Below are 24441 nucleotides of genomic sequence, written 5' to 3'. Positions count from 1 at the left end.
GTTTTTCCAGGTGATCTAAAACATTTCCATTGACACTTTTTTCCTGAAGTCAATAATTAAAAAGTTAGCTAATTAAGCTTAACTAATTAATTAACATTGAAGAATGAAACAAATACTCGAGACTAGGCCATGCGACTCTGAACAACCTTCAGTTGGTATCACTGTACTAGGACACTTCGTCTTTTTTAAAAGGGTGGTTACATTTAGCTGGGACGCCCGGTATATCGATGAGAGCACGGTGCAAAGATTTTCCTGTCAGCCATTTCGGAATGAGAGACACGGGCGACGTCCGAAGAGCAGGGTGGACAACAATGCATCTCATTCTTTCTGGTGCTGCAGGCGTCGGGTACACAGTCCACCTAAGCACGAAGCCGAGTGAGTTCCAAACGCTCGACACGCTGAGTGTCATCCGGAAGGCCGCTCCCAATGCGGTCATCAAGGACGTGAAGCCGGGCAGTGTGTCGGTAGGCTTGCACACCCTGGAGCACGCCGGCTTTGTCGCCATGTTCCGCACCCTGGAGGTACAGGCCGAGCAGTTGGGCATCGAGAGCTTCCGGGTCACTGTGGCTACTATGACAGACGCGTATAAAAAGTAAGTCACCGCTTATCTGTCCGTCATTCTTCCCCTTGTTCAGCAGATAGAGGCATTGGGTATCCTCGGATGGCATCTGGGTATTAAAGCGAAATTCCAGGGGAAGTAAAACCGCTTACTGCAGTGCCACTGGCACGTAAGAAGGGCGCCACAAAAAGTGCGTTCATGCATGTCGAACGTATGTAGGGCTAACTGAAATTGTTCGGCTGCACGGCATTTAGCTGAAACATAGGCACAGAAACAAAGAGCCAGTACAGATGTTGCCCTCGTCTACTTCCATTGCCGATGGTTTTAACTCACCCTTTTATGCAAACAAATACTGATATGGTCGCAATTTCATTTTAAAGATTGCGTGTCTTATTTGTACGGTAATGCCCTCTGTTGTTTTCTTTTCCTCTCTGCCTTTTTTGCTTGCGTTTTTGATGCAACCCGAGCCATCGCTTGTATAAACATGTGTATCGCCTTCGCCGCACGCTGCTGTGCTGCTGTGTATGCTGGTAGGTCAGTACTCCTCAAGCTGTTTTTACAGCTTTTTACCTGCCCTCCTCGCAAAATTCCTTTTGTTGCGGATTAAATTACTTACTTTCTTGTTTACTTATTTACCTTGTTTTTGTGTCCAGCTTGTGTACGAGTGGGAGCAGCAGCGGAAACTTTTTTTCAGGTGGCAGAAAGCCTTATGAATGCTAACACAATAAATGCAATAGTGTCACGCTGGTTTCTGGGTTTTCTCTTTCTGTTCAGAATAAGCAAGCTTTGGGTTGCACAAGTAGCAATGGATGGCTCGCAGGTCGAGGCCAGGTCTGCTGAAAGTAAGTTTGGATTTTACTTGTTTCACTAAAGAGATGGAATTCCATGATGCATTAAAATCTGTTGTATTCAGATATCTGAAATGGTTGTAATGCTGGCCGTCTTTTTATCTCTGAGCATAAATGTAGTTTAGGTGCGTGCAGTAGTCTATACATTGGAGCAGAAAATTAGTATCGATATCCCGTATATTAATTTGAAGTATGTTAACTTGAAGTTTTAATACATCAAATTTTTGCGGCATGTTCATATCGTAAGTTCGCTTTAAAAAACTAAAGTTAATCTCCGCGAAGGCATCAAAGGCAGCTAGCGTAAATGCTATTTGTTTTAGAAGAACTTAAATTTGAGCTAGATGATGTGTAGTGCGTCGTTCAAGCGTTGTGTTTGTGTTTAGGTGCTATTCTTTCCTTTCTGAACTGCTATTTGTGTTACCTGACAATAGCGAAAAAAAAATATATTCCTTAAAGGTCCATATTTTCGTGTACACTGTGTGCCGTGGTTAAAGATAAGGCTTTTCAGTACGGCAAACATCCTCGTTAACTATTTTTATAGTCCAGAAAGTAAGTTTACCTGAAGTGACGAAATTTATGTGACAAATGAAACTGACAGCATTATATCGCACCCAAGAGCTAACGCTTCGTGACCCTGGCGTCGTTCTAAGCCAACTGTCCGTGATTCCTGTAAGGTGAGCGTTAAAGCCACCCACGTGACGCGTCACATTGGTCTGCAGCCTCGCAGCAAGAGACTGTGGTCTCGTGCACGGGCGTCGCCACGTCTCCCAACAACGGACAGCGAATGCAAGCCCTGTTAGCCAAGCGGCTGCTTTACTGGACGCGGTCACCGCTCGCCATCTTAGGCTGGATCCTCACGGTGGCGCTGTTCTTCCTCTGGTGCGCCGCTTTTAAGGCGCCGTCGGCAGAAGAGGCGCAGGCGGTGAGCCTCGAGGTGAGCAGCAAGGCCCACTTCGGTGGCGCCCGCTGCTTCCTGCAGGCGACGCCAGAGACAAACTTCTCGCGCCACTTCAAGGACCTCGCCAAGCTGGAGGGCGCCTCCGTCACTCGTATGAAGGACGCGCAGAGAGAGTTGGTGGCATTCGCCCGGAAGGATTTCGTCAAGTACTACTCTCACTACGCCTACGGCTTCGTGGACTACGGCTACAGGTGATTGTTTCATCTCGTCTCAGACGAAAGACAGTTGATATGCGGCGAACGCCGCCAGGCGGAAGTACAGGTGCGAGAAATATAAAAGAGAACATCATTGTGATGCTCAGGCAGCTAGTTTATATTTAGTACAGCGTTGTCCCAACTGATAAAGCTGTACGTTTCTTGGGGAAACCTGCTAAAAAATATTAGTCTGGTTCTTGCTCATATAAGGGAATATTCTTTGACAAAATGCTGATAATAAGCTGCTTCCAATATCGATTCAGGGTGGACTAGGTGAAAGCGCTCGAGAGAACACATCACACACAAAGCGAGGACTGCGAGCAGATAAGGCATGTGTGAAATGCCCTCTTTATTCCTCCTGGTCTGGTGCTCGATTTGTTGTTAGGTTTTCCTGTCACAAAGACGCTCACACAAACATATACCGCGGGCCTCTTAATTAATCTCTCGTAAATTATAAATTTCAAAAGATCCTCGTCCCTATCCACTGGGTTTCCTACACAGGAAGACGTGCTTTTATGATGAGTAGGAGGAGGTGGTACGCTGTAGTGAAAACTTTTTGAAAAGGGCCCGCTCATTTATAATCCCTTCGCGGCGCGCGTAGAGCCGCTCTACAGGAGTCCCCCACATAATGTGAAAACAGGTGCATTTGATATTTTTAGCGTGCGAAATATTCCAATGTTAGGTAGCGGTCAGTATTCGGAGTATGAGATCAACTACATCGAGGAAAATAACATTGCCTGTGCTCGTACAGGAACATGCTGCAAGAGAGAGAAATTCCTCATGCCAAAGCTTGTTGGAGTTCCAAGGTAGAGTTGTGGATTAAAGCGTTCAGAAACGAGTAAAATTTCTGAGGTTATTCGGCATGGCTGTGAGTAGAGAACACCTAATCCTAAAAGATAATCCATGCACCCTGACAGATCACATGTAATAGGAGCGTTAACACTATTCTTACAACATGGCGTTGACCTTGCCTAAAGCTATTAGGTTAGCGATATGTTTGGTGCAACTGAGCATGCATAGTTAGCGCAGCCGCATGAAGCGAGAGGAATGGCGAAGGTGAAGTCTTATACCTCTGGCGACCGCGGTGGACACAAAGCCGAATTCAAATGCCGTGTCTTGAATTTGAAACTAAGCACTCTGAGGCCGCATCTGTAGTTATAAATAGCTCCATATTTTGGTTCCCATGAAATATATCTGTGCTTTACATGGAGGGAATAGTTGTCCAGAGTAGAACATTTGGCTGTTACCGCAAATAAGCGAGCAGTATGAGAACAATTCAGTTCTTTCAGGCTCGCGTCCAGGTCTCTCGGGTACACCTTTAAGCCTAACGCAGCCCCTTTGAATCTAGCTTCTGATTCTGGTGTTTTTGTTCACTTTTCTTTTTATCAGGCTGGTTCTTTCTGTTGGTTATGTTACAAAATACCTTAATGTTTCTTTTCTTTCGTTCGGAATTTTTGTCACTCCATAACATGTATTTTATGCACACAACCTTAAATCATTTCCGTTTGGTATCACAGCTGCAATATCGCCATAATTCTGCTTTGCGCGACACATGTGAGCACGAGGTTCTGTTTCGAACTGTACGCCTCCTTCGTCCATCGTAGCCCATTACTGAATACAACAACTTTTCGGGACAAATATCAGTGAGAGAAGCCACGCTTCTGGCTAACATTCCGGCCACAATTTGGGATATCTCAAGACTATAGCTTTGACAAAAACAGTCGAATGTGACTATTGTGACTGCAGGCCATTTGTACAAGCTGCGCTTGTTGCATGAGAGTCTGTTGTTACCAGCTTTACTCACGAAGAGGGTAACGGACAAAAGCAGGGTGGGCATGCTGTTGTTTCGCTTTTGGTTCCAGTTAGATACTGCTGAATATCGTCTACGTGTGCTCAAATGTTGCGTAGCTCTCTATTTTTAGGAAGGAACGCAGGGTGTTGACAAAGGACATGCCGAAGCCCAGGAAAGTACTTTTCAAAGAATGAGTAGATCTTAAAGTGGCTTCAGAGCTGGTCACCTTAGGCACGAGGGAAACGTTTGCCACTGTGACTGATTCACGTTTGGAAGTGTACCCAGTTGAAGCCAATCCAGCATTCATACTCTCGACGCGCGGCTCTCACGATGAACTTTCTTGGCGCCTTTCACCCTTCTACGACGCAGCGCCGAAGGGTGGTACAACCCGGCGAGCCCCGTGTCACGAAACGTGCTCTTGAACCTCCTGGGCACGGCCATGCTTCGGACCTCCTCGAATTCGCCGACGGCCCGCATCAGCGCCCAGGTGTCCTTCCACAGCAACCGCGAAAGAACGGCCGAGGCAAAGCCTCCCGCAGAGGAGGAGCTGGAGAAGATCAGGTCGGTGATAGTGGGCAACAACGAATTCTGGAGTGGCTGGCCGGCGGCAGTGCTGGGCCTGGCCGCGTGTACCGTGGTCTCGTTCCCCGTGGCAGAGAAGCTGAGCGGGGCTCGCGACCTGCAGCTCATGACGGGCGTCTCTGGCCCGCTCTACGTCTTGAGCCACTTCTTGTTCGACCTGCTCTTCCTGTACCTGGTGCCCTTCGGTGTTTGCTTCACCATCTACGCGTTTTGGTACGCGGAGCTACAGGTCACCACCATTGGTGAGTTGCGAGTCGCATTGGTTCTCCGAGCATGATTTCGCTTTTATGATCGAATCTGTCATTAACTTACTGAAGTCTGCCGACACTTTGAAGAGTTAAGTGCTGGGTTAGTTGGTAGTCGCACAATATAAAATAATTTTAGAGCCAAGAATACACATGAAGAAGACAACAAGGGGCGCTTCTGTTGTCTTCTGTCTTGCGTGTAGGCTTGGCGCTAAAACTCTATTTATAAGGTTGGTAGACACTGATCGCATGCAACCCTTTGGGCTTTCGGTGTGGCGCTTCGCAGAAGAGATCATGCTGGCATCCTCTCTGATCCTACGTATAAAGCACAGTTCACAGATGCTGGAATATTTGGCTTTTTTGCCCCTATTGCGGTGGTGCTTTAGAGAGTGTGGCGTTCGGGTTCTGAGCCCTAGGACGCGGGACCGAATCCCGGCCGCGGCGGCCGCAGTTGAGTGGAAATAGAATGCAAGAACATTCATATGCTGTGCGGTGGCTTTGTGCGGAACAAATCCCAGGCGGCCAAATTGAATATGCAGCACTGTAGTGCGGTGTCTGGCATAGCCCGTGTTCAGCTTTGGGACATTGAACCCCACATAATTACCCACTCATTTTAAAGAGTTGCATACAATGAAAGACATACAATGCATAACGAAGCGTGCGGCCTGGCTGTCTTTGCGCGTGTTAAACATCAGCCGTACGGACTTTAGCTAGCGACCACATGGTAGCACGTCTCAAAAGTTAGCTTTGAATGAAAGCATGGCAGATTGAAACCAGGTTGTGCAAGCAAACATAATGGGGACCTCGTAGACTATCCTGATACAGTCAAGAAGTATTGTTGAGGTGTTTATGTGATATTGAAGTTTTATCGTCAACAGCACATGGAAATGATCAAAACTAAACTCGCTGTTTAGAACAGCCGTCACAGAACAAAAACTGTGTTGGCCATAAACTGCCATCGCAAAGGGAAGTTAGCCCTTATCCTATATCAGCTTATGCTTCATCATCCAGTATTTCAGTTGGTGCGGTATGAGTTTCTATCGCCAGGGAAGCGAATCGACCACCACACGGCGCCTAGAAATGGGTATCTATTAGTCAGGAGCCTAGCAAGCACAACATTACAATGAGGAGAAATGTGATAGATTGTCCACCCATGATTCAAAACGAAAAAAGCTGTTCCAATTAGGTCGGTAAGCTATTCTTACCAAGACGAGAATTTTTGTTTAAATTATTATTGACTACAGAATTTTTATCGTACGTATGAAAATGGTATTATCAAAACGTAACTCAGCGTTAAGAACACAGCAAGAGAAACCAGAACTACAGAAACCAAAACTAAGTTTGCATTTTATTCTTTTGTACTTTATTCCTTTGGAAGTTTGCCTTTGTTTCCTTTGGCACTTTGGAGTAAAATTACTGTCAAATATTAAGGATTTTCATTGAATTTCCTAAGCTTGAGGGAATTCGTGGAAGCTGCGTACCTGAGAAGCCGCGCGAGACCGCACACATTTCCTAAAATATTTCAATCATGCACACGGTTTCACCGAGTGGGTGGTTTTAGGAAATGAAAACAAAAGTGGAAATCGCAGGTATGGTTGAAACATTGCGAAATATAAGTTATTCTACCATCTCCCCCTCCTAAATCAATCAAACCACAGAGCATGCTAAAACAACAATTAGTATATATCCGAAACATGACATAAAATATTATAGATACGAAAATATTGTTACGCGGCTGCCAACCGAAGAGTGAGGCGCAGTGAACGATGAACTGGCGATGATTTAATGGCCGCTGTGTTTTAAATTATCGCACCGCCATTTCACCACCAAAAGAAAACAACACGAAAACACAAGAAAGCAGTGTTTAAATTCCCGACTTATCGCGAGGAGAAAAAAACTAAGCCGATAACGGTGCTTTGGACCACCTCAAAAATCATTCCGCTCTTCATGAAATGTTTGAACAGCAGTGCGGAGCGGCACATGCGGTGTAAAAATGTTTCCTTGTCAAAAAAAAACAATTGAATATCCCTAATTTATGCTCTAAGGAATAAATAACGAGGTCTTCAATGTGTTTTTCACACTGCAGATGCAACGAAATATAATCGGCCCGGGGGAGCATAGCGGTAGAAGATTTATGGCTATTATTTTTTTTTTTTGAGAGAGAGGTTTGATGTTTTTTATGGCGTACTTTAATTTTAAAGAAAACGTTTCTCGTTGTTCGTGTCCATTTATTTTCTAATACGCAGCCTGCCTGACAAGAATCAAGTGGACAGGCTTATAGATTATTTTCCGCTTTCAAAAACTATTTTCTTGTGCCAAATACCATATCCAAGTCAGATGAGCCAAAGTCCCAGTTCTGGGCCTATCATAGTGAGGCTCTCCAATTCGCTGGCCACAAGGACACTCTCTCGCGACCTTATCTGTAGGGGAGGGGGGGGGGGGGGGGGGGCAGTCGTTAACAGATATGGTGAATATACAGCGCAAGGCAAAGACAAGGGACAGAAACAATGACAAACACATTGGCGCTGACTGTCAGCTGAATTTTTTTTCGAAAGCGCAATAAACGTGCAGTTGAGGAAGGGGGTGGTACATGAAGATTCAGGCCGGGAGGTCACCGCAATTCAGAGTAGTCGTGTAAATTAATAAAAACGTGAGTCATGGATGATGAACACGATAAAAGCGATAAAGTGGTAAAAGCAGTAAAATTGATTAAAGCCGTGAGGGCCGTAACGTAAACAAGAAAAAAAGTGTAAAGTAGGAAAGTAGTGCCAAAAGTGGCAAAAAGGGGCTATAAAAATGGGAAATAAAGGAAACAAGCCTTTGGTGGTGGTGGTGGAAATTTATTTCCAGCGGATATAGAGGAGCGACCCGAAGTTGCCCTCCGCTTAAACGGCGGCCGCTATCCCTTGGGCAGCGGCGGCGTCTTAAGCTAGCTGGAGGAGCTTGATCTGGGTCCGTGGGTCGGGGCTGAGCAATAGAGCCTCCCAATGATCAGAGTCGGTAATGAAGCGACTCGCGGGTAGGGACTGCGGGCAGTTCCAGATCATATGATTTAGATGTGCTTTCGCATCACAATTTTTGCATTTGTCTGAGTAGAGTCCATCCGAATAGAAACTACACAATTGGGGATTTGGATAGGTGTTAGTTTGAAGTTTACGCTAGGCTTTGGCCTGTAGCTTGGAAAGCGTTTTATCTGCTGAGGGAAATCTGAGTCTTGCAAGCCTGTAGTGCTGCAGGATTTCTCTGTAAGAAAACAACCTGTCCTTGCCGGAGTATAGGGCGGGTGGACTGCACGACCCAGCTCGGCGGGATAGTTCTCGAGCTAGGTTATGAGCCGCCTCATTAGCAGCAAGGGAGGCATGAGCAGGCGTCCAGATTAGGCGAATGCGCCGTGTGGGCTGATAATTTAACAGAATCCGTGCTGCTTGTGGAGAGATTCTTCCAAACGTGTAGTTACGTATTGCCAATTTTGAGTCGCTGACAATGGTTTCTGCCGAGGATCCCGCAATGGCTAGAGCAATGGCTTTTTCTTCTCCAACATGTGTGTGCTGAGTGCGTATAGTGCCCCCAGTTATGAGTGTACCACATTCCGTGGTGACTACAACTACCATCTTGTCAGCCGAAGAATCTGCTGCATCAACATATACCACAGAGGTATCATTAAGGAAGCGTTTGCCTAATGATTTGGCTCTCTCTGCACGACGTTCAGCGTGGAAATCGGGGTGCATGTTCCGATGTAGTGGAGGAATGACCAGAAGCTGGCGTATATGTTTGGGAAGGTCAGTTGTTGGTCCGCCTTGTCGTTCGTATGTTATGCCGAGTGTGGACAGAATGTGTCTGCCAGTTGGTGTAGCCGTTAGTCGTTCGTACTGCGAGACGGTTACCGCTTCAATAATCTCACTTAGGGTGTTATGAAGACCGAGACCTAACACTTTCTCAGTCGCTGTGTGCAAGCCTTTGGTGATAACATTTCTTAAGGTAAAATATTTCGAGGCCGCTGACCGCACTCACTATGCATGCCTGGCCGTGCCCAGGAATTTCATCTTTTTCTTGCGCAAAAGCAGAGATGTGCTGGCACACTGTTCCTTGCCATGATGCATTTCGAGGGCTTCGAGTATTTCCCTGGCGTATGATCTCGTCCTTTTGCGATAATGACATATTCCTCATAAGCTAGACGCGAAGTCATAATAACACATTTCGTGGTATTTCACAAGGGTACCGGAAATTTCAATGTCATTTACGTTGTTTGCGTAATGGTCGTTTACACCTCACTGTTTTTTTTATTTAGCCCTTTTACCGTACTAATCATCTGTACCTTGTTTTAATTTATTCACGCGGCTACCAGGAATTCTGTTTACCGCGCCCCCTTTATCTTCATGTACCGCCCCCTCCTTCGACTACATATTGATTGTGCTCTGAAATAAAATTCAATTGACAGTCAGCTCCCATGTGTGTATTACTGTTTCTGTCCCTTGTTTTTGAGCCTTGCGCTGTATATTTACCATGGAAAACCAAGTAGCCAGTCAACTCGTTCTAGCTTACAGCTAACTCATTCACAGGCTGTATGATTCCCAACACTCTCCCGTAAAACTTGCGGAGCTTAAGATGCGAGATAAAGCAGTGGAAATACGAATTAGAATGTTTATATGCAAGAGAGTTTATGCGTGAAAACCGCGGATATTGTTGATGGCTTAAATATTAAGCTAAAATTTACTGCGCACTTGCACCGACGTACTGTCGTGAGCGCTTCAATCAGCGCAGTCGCTTCCCAACCGAACTGTAGTGCACCACTGTAGAGTTTGTATCACGATAAGCAAACGGCGGACTCACGGCCACGTGCCGGTATTTGGGCACCGCCCCCTTGCCTTTCTGTATCTCGATATAAACACATGCGTGCTGGTTTTCACGGGGAGTCGTCGACCAGCGGGACGCGCGGTCTGACGGCCGGCTGTCAATAAACCCCAGTTCTTGTTACACCTCGGCTACAGTGTCGTTCCCCTCCCAAGACACGACAACCACTTTACCTTGGGCTATGTTTTGTGCGCAACACGGAATGCGAGAGCATTAAAAACCGGATCGGGAAGAAATTGCGCCGTCGGAAGCTAAATTCCATGATTGGCTGAATGGAAGTGACGTCACTAGAGCTGATAATTCCCATAGACTGGAGGGAATTGACATCGCCAGACATGGAGTCGCATTGCCAACACATTGGGTAATTACGCGTCCTTGTGACGTTTTTTGTCGAATGGCGGCGGACATGAAGAGCGCATTGCGAACGGAATACCTACTTTGCAATGAAATGTTCGCAGTGGCGCTCTACGTGATCATGCTGGCGTTCGCTCCAGTGGCGATATTCGAGCCGTACCTCATGGCGCTCTTATTCGATTCCGAGGGCGGGGCCTACTCCTGCGCCTTCGTTCTGCTCGTCCTCGCAGGTAAGACGGATCACTTCGTACAAGTGTAGGGATATGCAACACTGTCTTCCCGTCTTAAGTGCCACTAGAGTAGACATCGCTTATTCCGCTGTGTAGAAAAGGAGCGTTTGAGGAGTTTCCGCATCAATGTTCAACTTTGTAGCTCCACACACACGACGTTCGGAAGCTGAGGTGAAGATTTGTGGTTTCGTCGTGGCCGCGAAAGGTATTTTTGTTGAGAACAAAATGATAATACGTCCATGTACAAAGGTTTAGCAATTAGTTCAAGGGCCTTGAATGGTAGAAAGCCTTCTGGACGTCCACATGTTGCGTGTCTATAGCACAGCGCTTCACTGATAGGTTGCGCTAATCAATCTCTATTTCACAGCACTCATTTGTGAATCTGTAGCAACCAACACGACAACCACCAGCAACTAGGTTTCAAGAGATTCTGGAAAGTATGTGCAGAAATAACGCGACAAGGGCCAATGTTTGAGCAGACTTACCCCTTCCGGCCGTCTGAACATATCTAATAAACACGCGAGAACGGCACTAGAGAGACTGTCATACTGGTGGCCCCCCTTTCGTCTCATTACTATTTTAAGTTTTCCTGCTGAAGAATGTAGCCATTTGTATGTAACATTTCTTCACGTATGCCTCTTCCACACCGTGGCTACGCAATGCCTGCATGTCTGCAGATGTATCCACACAATCAAATGGTTTTCGTAATCTATGAAAGATGTGTATTGGGGCTGGTGATATTCAGCACATTTTTCTGTTACCTGGCTGCCAGTATAGATAAGCTTATTGGTCGAGCACCTTTTCAGAGAACTTTCTTGTCCTTTCGCTTGAATATAGGACAGCGTTACTGCAAATCTGTTACCGATTAGCGTATTTACTCGCCTATTGGGAGACTGGTTTCACCCTCACGCACTCCAAACTTGGGAATCGTTCAATACGCAAATCATGTCCATGGCGGGGCAGAAAGCCGGTTAAATCCACGGAAGAGGAAGGGAGAAAAAGACTCCATCGGCGGTTGCTGTGGAAAGTCCAGCGAATGGCCGCTTGCGATTCCTCGGAGACCCCATACGGCGTTTGCTGTCACCTGTTCGTAATTTAATACAAGGTTCGACGCAAGCACGTAAGGTCTATTCGTGTCGCCATTATTACGCAGATATTTCGACCCACCGGTTGCTTTCTAATAGATAACAACAAAAGATTGCAAGAGTAGATTTCAACGAAGATAAGCACAGAGATCCATCTTGGAATTACCAGGCGAACCGCATATTTTGCAGGCTTCGTTCTGAAAACGCAACTTCAATAAGTCCTCGTACACGCGATGATTCATCCCTCCTGAATGTCGCCGACCGTCTTCGACAGCATCTTAGCCAGCCGCCATCTCAAATGCTGAGGATTCGAAGTATTACTGAGCCGGAGCAGGCCGAGTTCGATGTTGCCGAAAAGTGCGTTAGATGCTCAGGAAAGCACCTTGAATCATTTTTGCTCGTTCAGTAATTACGCCAGGGCGTCCGTGCACCCGTGGATGATTGCATAGAAATTAACCAGTGCTTGGTTTCGATGCCAGATCTATCGCCGGAAAACGACCCAAAACCATTCCTCGATCGAATTGTTGTCTTGCACCTTCAGCAACTAACAGGGGCCACCACACGAGACAATGTCCTTGTCCTTTTCCTCACGTCTCCATTCCATGGCTTCAGCGGCCTTAACGTTCGGTACATCTCCACCTGATTTCCAATGAAAAAAAAATCGCCGCACAGGAAACTAATCATACTATAAAAGAGTTAATCTAGAACATTAGCAGTTATTTGAGAGAGAAATGGTAATAGCGCTGCAATAAGAAGTACAAAAGAAAGACTGACACAGGACATGCGCTATAAGCTGGAACAGGATAGCGCAAGTCCTGTGTCAGTCTTTCTTTTGTACGTCTTATTGCAGCGGTATTACCATTTCGGTCTCAAATAATGCACCATCTAGCCCAAATCGACGTTCTTCTAAATTAGCAGTTATGTTGCAGAATATTTCGACACCTTTCGTTACTCTTATATAAGGCGCGAAGAGACAGATATTAACAGTAATCCTTTAGGTGGAAAAAATATCTCTTGTCCTTTTCAACACTGGGCCGTGGAGTGACTTATGCTAAAGAAGAGATTTACTGACGCAATTTGCCACTAATCCTTTGGTCTTACGCGAAACGATACTCGCGGATTCTTTCTATTATGCCATAGACACAGCACCTATAACTCGTACATTCTGATGGCGAACTCAATAAAAGGTATGAATGCAAAACCGCTCTTAACAGTTACTTTACATGAGTTTTACATATGGCTGTTTCAGCTTATAAACATATTTCTGAGGTATTACCCTAAGGAATGTCCCAAACCGAAATTAATCTGTATGGCGTATCTAAGCCTGTTCTTTTTTAAACTATCCATGTATATCGGATCCTCTGGCAGATAGAATGTATCCGCCCAATTAAGGTACAAGTAAGTGACAGTACAAATTAAATGTGCTGTCTATCTGAACTAAGCGCGCGTACCATGCTCCTTTTCGTAATGAATACCGACTTAGCAGTTCACGCGGGTTGTCTGAAAGCTAGCCCCAAATACCCCAGCTCGGCACCACGTTTTGTGATTATGAGTACCGTCGTCTTCGCGCCCATCGTTCAGCGCCTGTGGCCGTCATCGCCTACAAGATTCTCCGATACCGTGTTACCGCGTGGTGGCTGCGCCCGGCCTTCATGCTGAGCGCCCCGTTCGCGCTTAACGAGGCCGCCCTGAACGCTGTCAACCTGGAGCCGGCCGCGCGACTCTGCGCCACATTCCAAGCCACAGCAGTGAGCACGCCTTGGACCCTAGACTCTTGCCGCCAGTGGATCCTGGACAGCCCTTATCTCGGCGAATGCTGCTTGCGTAAGTTGTCTGGCCAAGAGGCGCAGCATCGATTGCCGCCGTGCCCATTTGTACTACCACGGTCGTTTCGCTCTTTGGGGGGCACAGCAGCCGGTTGAAAAGCAAGGGTGCTTCTTTGGTTCTCTCTCGCAGCATGTCGGTATGCAGCAGGCAGTTAAAAATTTAAGCCGAATCCCAAGTGAATGTACAGTAGGTCATGCCCGACATTCTAGGAGAAAAATTTAGAGTATTGGAAAATTGCAATGCTACAGTTCTGGAAGTATTGAAGGTAATGGTCCATCGTCTTTGTTTTGCAGTTTTTTCTTCGCTCGTATTGAGCAGTCAAGACTTCTATAAAAAGAGCAATGGGGAAAACTTTTAACGACAGCTGAAACGTTAATATCAAAAATATGCAAGCCTGCTGACTGCAGAATGGCGGATATATTGAATATATCGTAGTAAGATCTTACAATATATGAAAAAATTGCGCTCGAAAACTTTCCTATTCAAATTTGCTTTTGCGCAGAATTGCTGGATGTGTTTCTTGCGATAGTAAGCCATCACGGTGGCTCAGTGGTCATAGCGTTCGGCTACTACCCCGAAAGACGTGGGTGCGGTCCTGATCGCCGCGGCCGCATTTCGATAGAGGCAAAATGTTTGAGACCCCTGTACTGTGCGAAGTGAGTGTACGTTAAAAAACCTCACCTGGTCAAAATTATATGTGATCCTCTAGTACGGCTTCTCATAGCCTGAGTCGTTTGGGATATTATACCCTATAGACTAAAATATCATAATGACTGGCTTGATTAGAAATGAGCACAAAAAAAACAAAATACCTGAGAGCGTCTGCGCTTGTTTTAATTTTAGTATTTTAGTAAGAAAAGTTTGAGCAGCAGCAATGCGGAAACGAAACCCTCTGCTATGACAATTCTTCAGGCCACTAACAATATCCCCCTCTTTGAGAGAGAACGTTCCACTAAGAGCAGCTTCTTTGCGACCTCACATATTTTGAAACTTTTCCTTGCGCGAGTGCGACCTGGAATAAATTAACCGCGCTCTTCCACAGCTGTTGACAACAAAGCGCACACAAAACTACGAGAACGGAGTACCAACTGACCTTATTAGGCTTTTCTACAGACCTTGTCCTTTGCACTGCCGACTGACGTTCCATGAGGGAAGCGAAAATTCCCAAAATCCGATATAAATACTCTTATTTATAGCCCTTTTTCTCTGCAGCAGCTTGAAGTCGTAGTGAATTTGGGATGAGTGCCGCAATATTAACTTTTATAATTGCCTGAAACTCAGCGAAAATTCCTTTTTCGCCAAAGCCCATTTCCCTAATTGCCCGGAAATCATAAAACTCTCTGAATGCACATCACTAGCACTGCTATTCTATATTGACAAAATAAATTTTATCGAAGGGCGCAAGCAGTGCTTTTGGCCGAACTTTATACACATATAAGTAATCATTTTTTTTTAATTCGTGTTTTATTGTGAGTAAAGGAGTAAAGGACTTGCAGACTGCCTGCCAAAACTTCACTTGAAAGCTGCGAATTATTTTTAAATCACCTGGAGAACGAGCCTAATCGTTGCCGCCGTGCGCCTGTTATTAACAGGAGCGGTGAAAAACCCGCACGCTCAGCTGCACGCCCCGGGTGCCTTCTCGTTTTCCGCCGAGGGCGTGCTAACGGATGTGCTGTACTTCGTCTGCCAGGGAGTCTTCCTCTTCATCGTGCTCAGCGTCCTCCACTCCGGATACGCCGCCAAGATTGCTGCAGTCGCCACCGGAGGTTTGTTCTCTTTGCGGCTTCCAATATCATGTACAGTCATATCTCTTGCTGACAAATTCTGGCGCGAGTGGCAGGATGGTATACCTGCAGTTGTTTTTTTGCCTATCTTCGTGGTTATAAATTTGATTACGCAAGATTACGGCTTAAAAAAATACGGAGCTGTAGCGGCGGACAGAAAAGAAATTACGGACGGTTTAGTGCGGTTACACCAAAGGCAAAATAGGTGCGTTAGCACCTAGGTTTTGACTTCAATTTTGATTTCAGTTAGAAGCTCTATTTTCAAAGTCGTGCAGGCTTCAGACAAATATCGGTGTAGACGGTGACTGGGGAACTAAATGCTTGCGCAGTAAAAGTGGAGGGGCACTTAAGCTCCGCCTTAAGGGCATGACGTCATAGCGTTAATGGGTTAATGCTCATATATGCGGAATTGGTCATTATCTATTTTCCACTGATATACCAATCTTCAGCACCCGCCTTGAATGCGGGAGGTGCCGGGTTCGATCTCCAGTGTCGCCGGTCACCCACCGGTGATACAATTGGTAAAAGTTTTGCCCTACCTGGAACTCGGCTTCATTATGGTGAAATGCTTGGAAAATGGATGTTTGAACCCACCTTCAGTAGGAGAAAACGTATTGTGCAATGACACTCTTCGGCCACGGATGTCCTTGCTCCATAAAATTCGTCATCGTCATTCATTATCGATGGCAGGCCTAATACCACTCCTGGCGCAGTGGTGCAGCGGGTATGCGATCCGCCACTGCCCCACCATGGCAGGTGCTGCCACTGGCGCGGCTTAGACCCAGACAGGCTTCAGACAAAGTACGGCGAAATCGCAGAGTGCCGGCTTAAGTGAACACGCCCTAAAAATTTCTGCCCGATTGGCCGCTGTTGACACTCCACACCGCGTTCGTAATACCTGCATGGCTTCTTGATCAGTCCTCTGCAGCATACACTGAACTAGGCTGAAGCAGTCACTGCTTTTATCATCAGCAGCAATCTAGCTACATTGCATTGCAGTAGAACGTGCTGTCGCCTTGATCAGCGCTTAACCATGTCCAATGCAAGTATTGGCTACCTATTGTCGCAGACTTTCCTGTAGCCTTTTGTAACGGCCTCTGTTTCTTCCTTTTTCGAGCAAGCGCTGCTCTTTTGCTTAGATACGCACAAAAGGCGACGCACTACGAATTCGACACTGCGACCGGAAATAACGTGTTTTCCTTTTGGTGTTCTTTAGGCACATTAGAGAGACGTTTCATGCGAGCGCATTAGGACGGCCATAAAGGCGACAACTCTCCGGCAGATTCTGTATAAAGCCTTTACCTGCCAGGTGATGTTTAGAGTAATTCACTTTTCTCCACCTGTCAGTCGTCAATGCAGGCAGGGGCTTATTATTTTTATTTCTTTTTAGGTCGCCCCAACCTATTCATTGTCATTGTCAATCGTCCCTAAGCCCGCTATACGCAGTGGCACGGGCCGGGACTCTTTTTTCTTAAATTTTCTTATTAGTCCCAAAATTATTTTGTTAATCGACACTCTCTCCCCTGGACCTCTTCCCTTGCTCTCTGCATTTGTAGCAGAGAGCAGGAAGACGATGGACAAAGAGCGACTGAGCAAAAATGAAAATGACTCGGACAACAGCAGGCCTACACGCAGATTATACAGCCTTTTGGCTTGAGGGAGCTATTCCTTGTGGCAGTGCTCGAGAAGAGCAACCTTGGTCTCACTACCCCACTGGTGGATGTGCTTTAAACACCGCCTAGAAATGCATTGGCGCGTCGCTTAACCGCTGGGCTACTGCGCCGGCAGTGGTATGACGACTAGCCGCGATCTAACGATGTAACACATTTGTACGTAGTTACGTGGCGAGAATGGGAATGTAATCTGAATTGGAATAAACTGGGGAGTAAAAGACAATGGACTCAGAATTTACGATGTCTGTTAGAAAAGTATCCAACTTTATTTTTTTTTGCGAACAATTGATGTATATGAAATAAGCGCGCTTGCATCAGCCGACCTTGAACCTTCGTGAGCATGCACGAATTTTTTCCCGCCTGCCGATAACGTGAGTCGCTGGGATGCAGCGTTTGAGTGAGGCAGTGCGCAGTGCTCTCGTCGGTTTTCTATTGCAAGGAAAATGGCGGAGCGACAGGAGCAGCGCTACTCCCTCAAATTTTGCCAGAAACTGGGCGACAGCGAAGTGGAAACCATTGGAAATATTCAGACGGCTTTTGGTGACGATGCTATGAACAGCACACCGATTAAGCAGTGGTGAAACCGGTTCAAAGACCGCCGCACATCGGTGGAGAGAGAGCCACGTCCCGGTCAGCCATCAAAATGCCGAAATGACCAGGTCATTGCCGAAGTGAACGCTGTGGTGATGCAGGACCGTCGTGTGACTATCCGAGAAATTGAGGAAGGGGTGGACATGAGCAATATTTCTCCACATTCCATTATCACCGAAGATTTAGCCATGGAGAGAGTTGCAGAGAAATTCGTGCCGAAGCTGCTCACGGTGGAGCAAAAGCAGCTTCGTATTGAAGTCTCACAGGACGTACTGGATTCCACAAACAGTGACCCCGACTTCATCGACGCCATAATCACTAGTGACGAGTCTTGGGTATGCGGGTAGGACCCAGAAACCAAATCCCAGTCGTCACAGTGGAAGCATTCCACGTCACCAAGGCCAAAGAAGGCCCGCCAAGTGTGCCGCAATGTCAAAGTGATGCTGACTGCTTTCCTTTACTCCCTCTGTGGGGCACACCACGAGTACGCAACCATCAGGGTCAAACAATGACCAAAGAGTACTACAGATATGTCCTCCGTCATCTACGTCGTGCTGTGCGGCGGAAGAGACCGGAGTTGAGGTCAACAGGAAATTGGCGCATCCATCCCGACAATGCTCCTGCACAATCCTCGCACTTGATTCAGACTTTTCTGGCGAAAAACCAGACTCCTGTAGATCAACAGACTCCTTACTTTCCTGATATGACCCCCTGCGACTTCTGGATGTTTCCCAAAATTAAGAGCCCATTAAAAGGAGCGCGATTTCAGTCGAGAGAGGACAGTATGGCTGCGGCGACAGCTGAGCTAAACTCCATTCCGAAAGGGGCCTTTTCGGAATACTTCCAAAAATGGCAGCAACGCTGGGAGAAGTGTGTGGAGTCCCAAGGAGACTACTTTGAAGGCCCTTAGGTTTTTAAGGCTCCAGTTATGCCAGTTTTATTTCTTCGGCCAAAGGTCGGATACTTTTCTGACAGACCTCGTGAATTCAACAAGAACAGTAATAGACTGGGGAGTGAAAGAAGAATGCTCTCGAATTTCTTCCGCATCAATCCAACTGATGGGCACTAAATTTTTTTCTTGAAATTCTCAATTCGAGTGGATTGTATGCGATAGGGACGCGTGTATATGTATATGTATATCTATTTCACAATATGAAACCGCTATGTAAAAGAAAATGGTTTGCAGTTTATATCTCGTTTCAATATGCCATACGGCATTCAAATCTCAGAGTTACAACGGCATGGAGCATCTTTTTGAGCAGATGCAATAAGAATAACCAGTGCGCTCTTGTGCTATGCATATGGTGTACGAGTGTAATAGGCTGTTTATTCCCTGAATAGCTCCTCGTTTTGGAGCGCCTATATATAGGTCTTTTCTGCGAGATCATGCTGCGCTTTTTTATCTAAGAAAATGTTACAGTGCGAACGAAGTTTAGACAACCGGAACCGCGTGTGTATATGTGGCGTGCAGTACGGTTTTAGTCTGGCGTGTCTCAGAGATGGTCTTCAATCTGGCCTCTTAGGATCCGGCAAGGCAGCTATAAAAGGAGGCGACGGCTTGGACGAAGACGTTCGTGCCGAGAAGGAGCTATCCAAACGACTCGCGGCGAACGGTGCGTCGGCGGAGTTGGAGAACGAGGGTCACATTCTCGTGGCCTGCGAGCTGTACAAGTCGTTCAAGGAAGCCAAGGCGGTGCGTGGTGTTAGCCTGGCGCTGCGCCGCGACGAATGCTTCGGACTCCTCGGCGTGAGTGGCGCAGGCAAAAGCACCACTTTCCAAATGCTCACGGGCCTACTGGAGCCAAGCGCAGGGGACGCTTACATGGCCGACGTGAGCCTCTCCGCCTCTCCCAGGAGGGTGAGTTTCGCTGGCTGTCCTCTGGAACCATGGAGGCATCCTCACCGTTATGGTAGCACAGAAGTTTGGATTACTCCATTGCAAACACAGTCGTCTTTGTGCTTTCAATGTAATGGTTTTAATAGTCCAGTTCAGTAGAGCACCCAGTGTTGTTGACGTCGTTGGTGGGCATAGAAAACATGGACCGGTCCAGAGGTTCGTGACATCATCCAAAGAGCTGTGGAATGGAACGAGATTAAAACATTAGAAAAGCAGTCATTAGAAGGTTATATACGTTTTCCTCGATGGATATTCGTAAAGATAATGAACGGCAGTTTCCCAATATTCTTGAAAAGAAAAGTGAATAACAGTTGTGTTTTGTCTGGTACTGACCTACTGGGCAGAAACGTAAAGTTCAACTAAAATTGTTGCTCCACTGAAAACACAGTCGACTTCGTGCTTTTTCATGCGGAAGCATTAGAAATTCTATTCAGCGGCGATTCCGGCATGGACGCAGAAAGCGTAGTCGGAAACAACCTCATGTCGTCCCAGGCTCAGCCAGTATGGTTTGGTTGGTTTATGGGGTTTAACGTCCCAAAGCGACTAAGGCTATGAGAGACGCCGTAGTGGAGGGCTCCGGAAATTTCGACCACCTGGGGTTCTTTAACGTGCACTGACATCGCACAGTACACGGGCCTCTAGAATTTCTTCTCCAAAGACATTCTAGCCGCCGCGGCCGGGATCGAACCCGCGTCTTTCGGGTCAGCAGCCGAGCACCATAACCGCTGAGCCACCGCGGCGGCGGCTCAGGCTCAGCCAGTATACAGTCAAAGATAGTTTAGGGCAGTGTTGGTATTGCAGCATTCAAATTTCACGAAAAGAACTGCGGGCCACTTTACTTGTCCATGAACCACAAACAGATACCCTTTTCATCTGTGAATAATCACTTATCACATTATCAAGGGGCTGACTACGGCAAAGCTTTTGCGCAACTTCAGCTTCGAATAAGTTTCCCAATCAATTTATAAAATCCCGTCTATTATGCCTGTTTAAATCATTAGCGTTATCTTATTTCTTGTACCTAACTTCACATATTTTATTGCGAATTGTGTTTACTAATAAGTGTCAATTTTTACGCTTGAACTTATTTTTTCATGCTGCGACTGCTGTTTCTTCATTCTTATGTTTTTTTAGTACGTAGTACGTATACGGGGTTCCTCCTATATTTTTTGGCTCTGAGACACCTTTTTGCAATTTATATGGGCAGTGTAACGTCGCCGATGCAATGAAATTAAGCAACTATTAAACCTTGATACTAATCTATGCGTACCTGCCCTGCGGTCTCATTGTGCAGTGGCAGTCGTTCATCGGATACTGCCCACAGTCTAACGCCTTCCTGGAGAAGCTGAGCGCGATCGAGCACCTGCGGTTGTTGGCGCAGCTGCGGGGAATTCCCGCGCCGAACATCGAACGAGCAGTGCGGGCCGCCATAGAGCTCACAGACCTCGAGCAGCACGCTCCCAAGCCCTGCGGTCTATACAGGTGGGCACTGCAGTGCAGCCATAGAAGTGTTCGGGCGTGAGGCGGCTGTATAACGCTACTCAGGGCGCTCTCAGTGTGAAGTGCATTCCCTTGTCCAAAAATACAGCCTCGTCCTGTTGTCGAGCTAAGGATAAAACTGTTGATGCGGTCCTCTTATCCTGGAGGCATCGAAGCGTGAGGGTAGCAATCTGCTTTCCGGTCCACAAGTGAGCGGGCAACCTACACAGGGCGTTTCACGATTCGATGACGATTTAGATACGGAACGCATCGACTTGATTCGTGTGCCGAACTTAGCGCTGTGTGTTCTGTGTGTTTCTCTAATCCTTCTCTTTTCTAAATAGAACAAATCATGTTATTAACCATCGTATGGAGACTGGTAATAATGGCTGTTTGCATAAATGAAAAAAAAAAGTTTTTTATCGACGCGTATTAAATACGAAGCAGGCATCCTAATGTCCTAATGGCGACGTTAATTACACCCTGTGTGTTACCCGCGCTAATATAGATAGCAGAGTTGCTTGAAGCCAGGATAGGTCGCTTGAGATGGCCACTCAAGGCAGGAAAAATAGCCCACGGGGCAATAAACACGTATACGAGCATAGAAACACCGCATGACAGCGCGGACTGCTGCTGATTTTAATAAGCCCAAGGCAGGTGTTTTATGGGCGTCAAGCGTGTGTACTCCCTTTGTAATAAGAGAAGAAACCAAGGGTTTTCATTGTGGGCGATACTGCGGTGCTCGCTACGCGTCGCCAGTCTTACGAATACTTTGCTGGTGAGTGGAAACCCTGTCATTGCCCCTTCCAAACTTAAGACTTCCGTGGATGCAATAATAGCTCCACTGAACAGCCTAGAAGCAAACTGCTTGGCCTGTATGCATTTTACCAAGACTTCCAATTCAATCCTAGTCGTTTCTAGGCGTTCCTAGTCGGCGGACAGCGTTTCGCGTCTAGGATGTCACATGTGGCGCATTTATGTCCCAATGGATTGCTTTGCAATAAGGGAGAAATTCGCATTATTGCTTCAGCAAAGTGTGTTCCCTTGTTTCTGAAACTGGTGATCTCTCCGGCCCGACAGACGTAATGACCTATAGACGATTAGGAACGCGGCTTAGTGTTTTGAGCTGCTAATAGCTGCCTCGAACCAACGCGCCTGCTGTTTTTCACACTGAGCGCAGCCAAATCACTGGTTCCTACTTTTCGGGAAACGCCCAAATCACACTTCCCGTCCCGTCACGTTCACGGCACCGCCGAATGCGGCTACATTCACTAATTCCGCGTTCAACAGAGCTCCTCTGGCTGTGCGCAAGCGCATGGTCGCGTGGAATATTTGTTAGTCATCGGCATTGCAGACCTGCGATCGGAGAAAAATCGCACGCCAAACAAGGGCCCACCCCAAGGGTCATTTCACCCATACTACTATGATAGGCCTAGCTGAAAAACTAGAGATGATCGAAGGCATCAGGCACGCCATGTATGCGGACGACATAACAGTCTGGACAAACAGGGGCTCCCTCGGGCAGAAGGAAGAAAGGCTATAGGAACCGGCTTCCTGTGCAGAGCAATACCTGGGAGAATGAAGACTCGCATGCTCGATCGAGAAATCAGATCTGCTGCGATTCTGTAGAGGCAAGCAAAACGGGCTCTCCCAACCAGCGAGGACCTGAGACTCGAGGTCAACCAGGAAGGAACGCATATACCGGAGAAGACAGCAATGAGAGTCTTGAGCTGAGGGTTCAATCCACCCAACGCAGTTTTCACACTTAGACCCTGCTCAGAGCAATAAAGCTACAAGACGCACGCATGATCTCCCTCATCACCAACAGGCAATACGGCATGCGTGAAGAGGACATACTAAACAGTTCCTAGGGCCAGGTTGGTAACGCACTTGAAGAAAGCAGACGTGGGGAAGCACTGTAGTTCGCTTGACGTTTCGGCCTTCTGCCACAGACGCACGTGTGCGTGCGTGTGTGTGTGTGTGTGTGTGTGCGTGCGTGCGTGCGTGCGTGCGTGCGTGTGTGTGTGTGTGTGTGTGTGTGTGTGTGTGTGTGTGTGTGTGTGTGTGTGTGTGTGTGTGTGTGTGTGTGTGTGTGTGTGTGTGTGTGTGTGTGTGTGTGTGTCTGTAAACTCAGAGAGAGCAGCACGCCGCATCTGCGATCATGGGGTTCATATCCCTACAGTGGCACGTGGTGTTCTTTGTGTAAAAATATCTTTATCTTGTATCTAAACGCACTCTGCCATTACTTTTTACTCGTTAAGGAAAGCGTTAATAGGAATACCATGAATATTGTCACGTTCCCAAATGCCTGGCGTGTACCTCAATGACTGGTGTTTTCTTACCATTTCCGTGAGCCCCTCAACTTCCCTTTGTGTGTGCGCGCGGGTGTGCGTGTTTATGTCTCTCGCAAGTATTGTTGTGTGCCGGTTCATGAGTCTGTGGCGTCCATGGCTTGTTATCTGACATAGAAGAATTAGGCTTGAATCTGGTTGTCAGTAAGTGACCAGAAAGGCTGATTTCATAATGGTTCCCACTCTTCCGTCCTCTATTAAGCGGCGGAAACAAGAGGAAGCTCTCGGTCGCGCTCTCCATCATGGGCAAGCACAGGGTCGTCTTCCTCGACGAGCCCTTTGCCGGCATCGACGTCGTCGCTAGGGGCAACCTTTCCGGCAATCTCGCAGCGATCCGCAGCGCAGCCAACACAGCCATCCTGCTCACCTCTCAAGGGTACAGTGCTGACCAATAAGCGCGCATGTCAGTAGACAGTTCTGGGCGAGGAATGCCTGTTACCTGTGTTAGCCTCGGTTATTCTAGCGGCAAAGTCAAGGGAAGCTGCGTTGCAATAAATGTGCCATAGCAAAATCTGCGTCAAACTCCTCCTCCTAATGTGACCACGGTATCCTCAGCGATGTTAGATTGATTATTTAAGATTTCTGGTCAACATTTTAAGCCGGAGAATTTGGCATACCTTCAAAGCTCTAACGCATTTTGATGACACACTACTTAAAGGAGGTCACCGCTGGTATTGTGGTTGCTGCTACTGTACTGTCGTAAGCCGCTAAAACAGTGGCCATTTACAGGATCATTATTGTGTTATCCTATCCGTATGCCGTATAGGCGGAATTCCGAAAATTGGAAGTGACTAATGTGTTCGAGACAGCAGTACCCATTGTGGAAATTATCTTTATGTTGGGTTTAACATCGCGATGCGAATGAAACTGTGAAGGTCGCCGTAGCAGATGGCTCCAGATTAATCTAGACCACCTGGGTATGTTTTAAGTGCACTGATATCGCACAGCACACGGGTGCTTTTTGCGTTTCGCCTCCATTGGAACGTGGCTGCCGCTGCCATGCTTGAACCAGAGCACCGTGTCGAACCGGAATTTTTTAGGGTTCGGGTTGGGTTCACGCCTGTCGGATTCAGTTGCGGGTTCGGCCCCTAAGGCGCATTCCGTTCCTGTTTGAACCGGTTCGGACCAAATAGAACCAGTT

General features: G+C 46.9%; 1 protein-coding gene across 1 annotated transcript in view; it reads left to right on the top strand.

Annotated features, from left to right (window-relative positions):
- The first annotated feature begins 311 nt into the window (after nt 1-311).
- Nucleotides 312-24441, top strand: part of LOC149343959 (uncharacterized) — a 62882-nt gene continuing 38752 nt past the window's right edge. The window contains exons 1-11 of the mRNA XM_089547110.1: nt 312-592; nt 1334-1401; nt 2127-2556; nt 4721-5175; nt 10488-10613; nt 13280-13522; nt 14028-14108; nt 15118-15291; nt 19097-19431; nt 20765-20952; nt 23503-23676. Of these exons, the coding sequence (XP_089403236.1) occupies nt 312-592; nt 1334-1401; nt 2127-2556; nt 4721-5175; nt 10488-10613; nt 13280-13522; nt 14028-14108; nt 15118-15291; nt 19097-19431; nt 20765-20952; nt 23503-23676 (2555 nt within the window). The remainder of the gene's footprint in view (nt 593-1333; nt 1402-2126; nt 2557-4720; nt 5176-10487; nt 10614-13279; nt 13523-14027; nt 14109-15117; nt 15292-19096; nt 19432-20764; nt 20953-23502; nt 23677-24441) is intronic.

This window comes from Amblyomma mixtum, chromosome 5 (assembly GCF_055824585.1).
Source record: "Amblyomma mixtum isolate Tamu chromosome 5, ASM5582458v1, whole genome shotgun sequence".
NCBI lineage: Eukaryota > Metazoa > Arthropoda > Arachnida > Ixodida > Ixodidae > Amblyomma > Amblyomma mixtum.
This window is presented reverse-complemented; position numbering and strand designations above follow the sequence as displayed.